This window comes from Mirounga angustirostris, unplaced genomic scaffold (assembly GCF_029215605.1).
Source record: "Mirounga angustirostris isolate CCGP_5_RB_7025 unplaced genomic scaffold, mMirAng1.0.hap1 SCAF_4, whole genome shotgun sequence".
Taxonomy (NCBI): Eukaryota; Metazoa; Chordata; class Mammalia; order Carnivora; family Phocidae; genus Mirounga; species Mirounga angustirostris.
Genome location: NW_026991712.1, coordinates 134,900,197 through 134,905,408, shown reverse-complemented (window position 1 = coordinate 134,905,408; position 5,212 = coordinate 134,900,197). Strand labels below are relative to the sequence as shown.

Here is a 5,212-nt window from a genome sequence, read left to right as displayed (position 1 = left end):
ATTTTATTTATTTATTTGGCAGAGAGAGATACAGCGAGAGAGGGAACACAAGCAGGAGGAGTGGCAGAGGGAGAAGCAGGCTTCCCGCGGAGCTGGGAGCCCGATACGGGTCTTGTCCTGGGATCATGACCTGAGCCAAGGCAGACGCTTAACGACTGAGCCACCAAGGCGCCCAAGATCTAGCATTTCTTGAGAGAAGACTTTGAGGCAGCCGAAGGCTGAGGCTTGCTTTCCACCACCATCTCCAAGACAGCAGCACAAGGAGTATCCTCTTCAGAGATGCCTGGAGTTCTTTCGGATGTCAGCCCACGAATGGTTATGGATAGAGACCAGCTGTGCATCGCAGGGACCCCTAAACTGCACCCCTGCCCCCACTGGCTAATTTCAGGAGGGAATGAGTGTCCCTGTGTGAAGTTCTTATTAGAAACCTTACCCAGATGGGGCTGAAATTTTAATGCAATGCGTATTTTTGTTGTTGTCCAGTGAAAAAGAAATTATAAAGCTGATTGCATGCACGAAAAGCTTTATTGAGTCACAAAAACTACACAGAATACCCGAACATTTTTAAATGACTTCAGAAATAATCAGCACATATTTAGTAAGCAAGTTCCACTTTCCCTATTTTCTCTGCCCCCAGCCTCAATGCTCAGCTACAGATTATCCATTTATTTACCTTGCTTAACATATCTATCTAAAAGTCATCTGCCAGGTGTTGTTGCAAAAACACTTTTTTTTAACAATTAAATACACAATGGCGACTTTATAGGACTTGGAGTGTTTTAAAATGACACACGATAATTAGAGTTACAAGAAGAGCAGTGGCCTCTTTCAATTCATTTCAGCATTTCATTCTCTTTTTCAAGTATTAATCTCTAAAGTCTATACAAGTAGTCTCTAAATGCACAGCGCTCCTTTTTTCCCTGTCCTCCTCCTCCAGTGTTAGAGCTTTAGCAATCTGAATTCTCTTGGATGGGAAAAAGGAAAGCTATCAACTTACAAGGGTCATTTGCTGGCGTCTAGTTATTACCTAAACCGCGGCACAGAAGTCGTTCACGCACAGGTAACACGTTACACTGGGACCGCTCCCTGTTTTCTGCACACTGAGGGGGAAGGAGGTCAGGATCCTAAGACCCCGGGGCTCACATGATGATGCACTTGCTAAGCAGCTTCTCCGCGGTCTTGGGTATCTGGGATTTCTTCTGGGGATGGCGGAGGCAGGGGGCAGGCTTCTTCTCGTGGTTCGGCGCCGTGCGAAATAGCTCCTGCACACTGCTATCCATCTTAGCGGAGGTCTCCAAGAAGGCGCAATGCCACTCCAACGCGCAGGCGCATGTGGCGCGGTCACTTACCGGCGACTCCCAGTGGCTTTCTTGGCATTCGTTGCCCACCAGCACGATAGGGTACTTCTGCAAGGTGTTGCCTTTGACTTTGCGGATCAGCTCATAGAAAGGCTTCAGCTCCTCCAGGGTTTGCTTCTTGGCGCCTGAGTAAACCAGGATGAAAGCAGGGCCCCTGGCAATGGCGAGGCGCTGCAGACCCGGGTAGCGGTGGCTGCCCGTGCTGTCGGTGCTGCGCAGCGCCCCGACACCGTGCTTGGAGCTCAGCACCTGGCAGTCGGTATCTTCGATGGTTGGCAGGTACGCATCGCGGAAGTGGCCACGCACCCACTTCTGCACCCGCGCGCTCTTGCCCACGCCAGCGTCGCCAAGCACCACGACGTGGTAGTCTTTGCTCTTGCTCTGGGGCATGAGGGCAGGGACGATAAGCAGGGTGGGCAGAGGACGCAGCCGCTGAATCAGCCATTTCTTAAAGCCAAAGCAGTTATTGCCCATTGCAGGGAATTGGCGGGGAGACAGGCAGGCAGGTTATTGGCACGGACCCGGGAGCAAAAGATTCTTAGGGAGAAAGAACGGGAGAGTGAGATGGGAGTTCGAACTTGGAAGGTTGTCCCTGTGTCTCTTTGTCTAGCTGTTCCCTGGGGACACTCGGGAGGGTCTAGGCTCACTCCCCAAACCCACCTCCCTCCCTCCTCTGAAACAGAGCCAGGCTCAATGCCCATCCTAGGCGCCCATCAAAGGCGGTGTGAGCAGGGAGGAGCGGAGGCTCGCTCAGTCTTCCTACGATGCCTTACGTTTACTTCCCCAGTAGCCACACATCCATTTTCTTTCCACCGCACTACTCCAATCTCAATACAGAATGAGAAGCTGAAACAATGGACAGCCCGCCAACCTGAGACAGAGTAGAGACTGGGGTCGGGTCCCCTCAATCCTGAGGGAGAAGCCCAGCATTCCTTGATAGCTGAAACCTTATGCCCCTTGGGTGGAGAGAAGTCTAGCAGGAATGCGGAGGCAGGACGCTTACCCAAGAGAGGGCTGCGCTACCAAGACTGGGGAAGATCAAACCAGTCTGCGCCAAGGTGGACCCCATCGCTGTCTCTTCATTGACTTTTTTCCTTATTATGATACTAAAAATCATGCCCGGGGTGGAGATTTAACATGTTAATTAGACACGTGAGGCACGAAGAGGCAGAACCTTTAAGTGCACAGGTGCTAATAAATTCCTGCCTCTATGTGCTTGGAGTCACCCTTTTCCACCTAAGTTTCTTTAAAAAATTCTCCCTGACCTCTCCCCAGGGAGTCAGCCTGAGGATTCTCTTCTTTGTGCTGTCTCCCTTGTGCTGGAGCATAAGCCCCAGTCAAGCCTGGCCTCGAACTCCGCTGGCCTCTTGTCAATTGCTATTGCTTGGAGACCCCCAAGGACCCGGTTCAGTAATAATGGGGGTAAGGACAGAGTGTCCAGGGACCCCCGGGGGCCAGGATGCTCTGTTCTGTGCCCGTAGAGACCTATTACCTACAGCGACTGTCCCCGGGACATCGAGGGACGAGGGACGGATAGCCACTTCCCCAACACCTAGGCCTCCCAATCTCACCCACAGCAGCCCAAACTGGTTTACCCACCACGTCTCACTTTGGAGTGCCCCCCAATAAAGGCGGAAGACAGCTTTTACCTCTCTCCAAGGCAGGAACAAGTGCGCTAGTGGGCAAATTCTTTGCTCCCAGAGTCAGCATTAGCGATGGTCGCAACCGAGCGTGCAGGCGGGCAAATTCACTGCTTCTGGAGTCAGCATTGGTGGGGATGGGGGCAGTGGCAACAGTAGAGACCAATCACAGCCTTGGGAGCGCGGTCGGATGCAACCTGTGAGCCGAGAAGCTCGCGAGGAAGCTGGAACTGCGGGGCTGGGCTTGAAGCGCCAGAGGGCGCAGGCTGGGCGGCTCTACTCGCACCTTCTGCGGAGGAAGGACCAGTGGGGGGTGTGCCCAGTGTCCCCCATGTGAGAGGAGCTGTACCCACCGCCAGGGGGCGATGAGGGGGAGGTCCTGGGTTCACGGGCCCTGGCCATTCGGGTCGGGGTGGGTAGGCTTCCAGAATTTGCACTTGTGGTTCCGTGCAGGCCTCCTTCACCACTTCTATGCCCTTTCGCGGCTGTGGGGTTAGCCCTTTCCAAGCCTCGCTGCCTTCGCTTCACTGCAGAATGGCCAGTTAGAATCCTCCCCACCACCGGTGCCAAGCACTTCATGGCATCTGATCCACTTTGCTCAGGAAACATTTGTCCAGCACAAAACTCGGTTTTTGTCCCTCCAGAAAGTCTCAACTAACACATCTGTCGTAAGAGACTTCAGAATCTCCTCCTGGGAGGATTACCTGTGGTTTAGACAGGTTCTATGGAAGAAGGTTGAGGGATGGCCTCTAAACCCAGCAACCTTAAGCAGTGATCACATTCCTCACCACTGTTTGTACAGTCGGTTTCATTTGATCATCATCACAAAAACCTTGTAAGCAAATCAGAATAAGAATGTGGGCAGCCTCTAGAAGCAGAGAGCCAGCAAGAAAACCTGGACCTCAGGCCTACAACTGCTAGCAGCTGGATTTTACCAACAATCTCAATCAACTTGAAAGCACATTCTTCTCTAGAAACTGCACATAAGACCACAGACCGGTCAACAACTTGATTTCATCGATTAAGCAGAGACCATCCAGACTTCTGACCTATAAGATCGTGGGTTCTGTAGTTGAGCATTATTTTAAGCCAGGAAGTTTTTAGTCATTTGGTATGCAAAGAAATATGTAATTTGCTTACAAAGTTGTTTCTTGTTTGCCAAAGAAGGACTAATGTAGCAGGTGAAATTACTTGTTCAAGGTTACAGGGCTCATAAATGATGGACATAGGCCCAAACCGGCTTTTCCTAACTTCAAGTCTTTTTCTTTTTCTGGTGCTGTCATTGTAGGTCATTAATCTGATATGCTATTTCTTGTTCATTAGTAAAAAAATTTCCATAGCTTTTTTATTTTTACCCCAAAGCACATTCATGTTGGAGAGATTAAGGGCACATGCTTTACAGGCAGAAAATTTGGCTTAAAATGTTTGGTTTTTTTCTCTTCTTTTGAGTATACCTTATTATGCCTTTGAGCTATGAGATCTTGGAGAAATTACTTTTCTGTAAAATGGGAACTAATACCTATGAAAAAGAACTGTGGGGAGCATTCCAGGAGATACTACCGAAGACTGTCCACAAATCCACAGTTTTTGAGCATTTTAACAATGGCTTTTGGAAGTGTCATGATCTTTTTATTTAATCTTATCTAATCCTGGGATAGAGTCCCACACTGGGCTCCCTGCTTAGCGAGGAGCCTGCTTCTCCCACTCCCTCTGCTGCTCCCCCTGCTTGTGCTCTCTCAAATAAATAAATAAAATCTTTTAAAAAGAATAAAAAAGGGCTAAAGGAAGATATGATAATGGAGAATAATTTGAAATTTTAGAAAGGAAAGTAGAATCTTAGAATAGGTAAAAACTGGGGTAAATAGAATATCCTTGCCATGAGTTTTTACAATCATATTTGATGACTGAAACATCTGATATTCGAGGTAATAGTATTAAAAATTGGGGAAGACAAAGAGACCTAAACAGAAGTAAGGTTTCCATACTTCACTTGAAGTGGTAAAATGTTGATACCAGCAGATTGTGGTAAGTCACATATGTTTATTTTAATATCTAGAACAACAATTTTTATACAAAGGGATAAACTCAAATACCCGAAAAGTAAATTAAGATGGCATTCTGAAAAATGTAACCCACAGGAAGGTGAGGAAGGAGAAACAGGAAAACCAAAAAACAAACGCTAAAATGGCATACGTAAGCTCAAATGTATCAAGA

The 5,212-nt window shown here is 48.5% G+C and overlaps 1 protein-coding gene across 1 annotated transcript; it reads right to left on the bottom strand.

The window, feature by feature from the left end:
• Positions 1 to 517: 517 nt before the first annotated feature.
• Positions 518 to 4,918, bottom strand: DIRAS3 (DIRAS family GTPase 3). The gene is made up of 2 exons (XM_045895401.2): positions 3,008 to 4,918; positions 518 to 1,895 (listed from the first exon to the last, which is right to left on the bottom strand). The coding sequence occupies exon 2, from the start codon at positions 1,830 to 1,832 to the stop codon at positions 1,140 to 1,142; it is 693 nt and encodes a 230-aa protein (XP_045751357.1). The 5' UTR covers positions 1,833 to 1,895; positions 3,008 to 4,918; the 3' UTR covers positions 518 to 1,139.
• Positions 4,919 to 5,212: the final 294 nt, after the last annotated feature.

Coding starts and splice junctions, on each gene's coding strand:
- DIRAS3 (XM_045895401.2), bottom strand. CDS start 1,832: ATGGGCAATAACTGCTTTGGCTTTAAGAAATGGCTGATTCAGCGGCTG.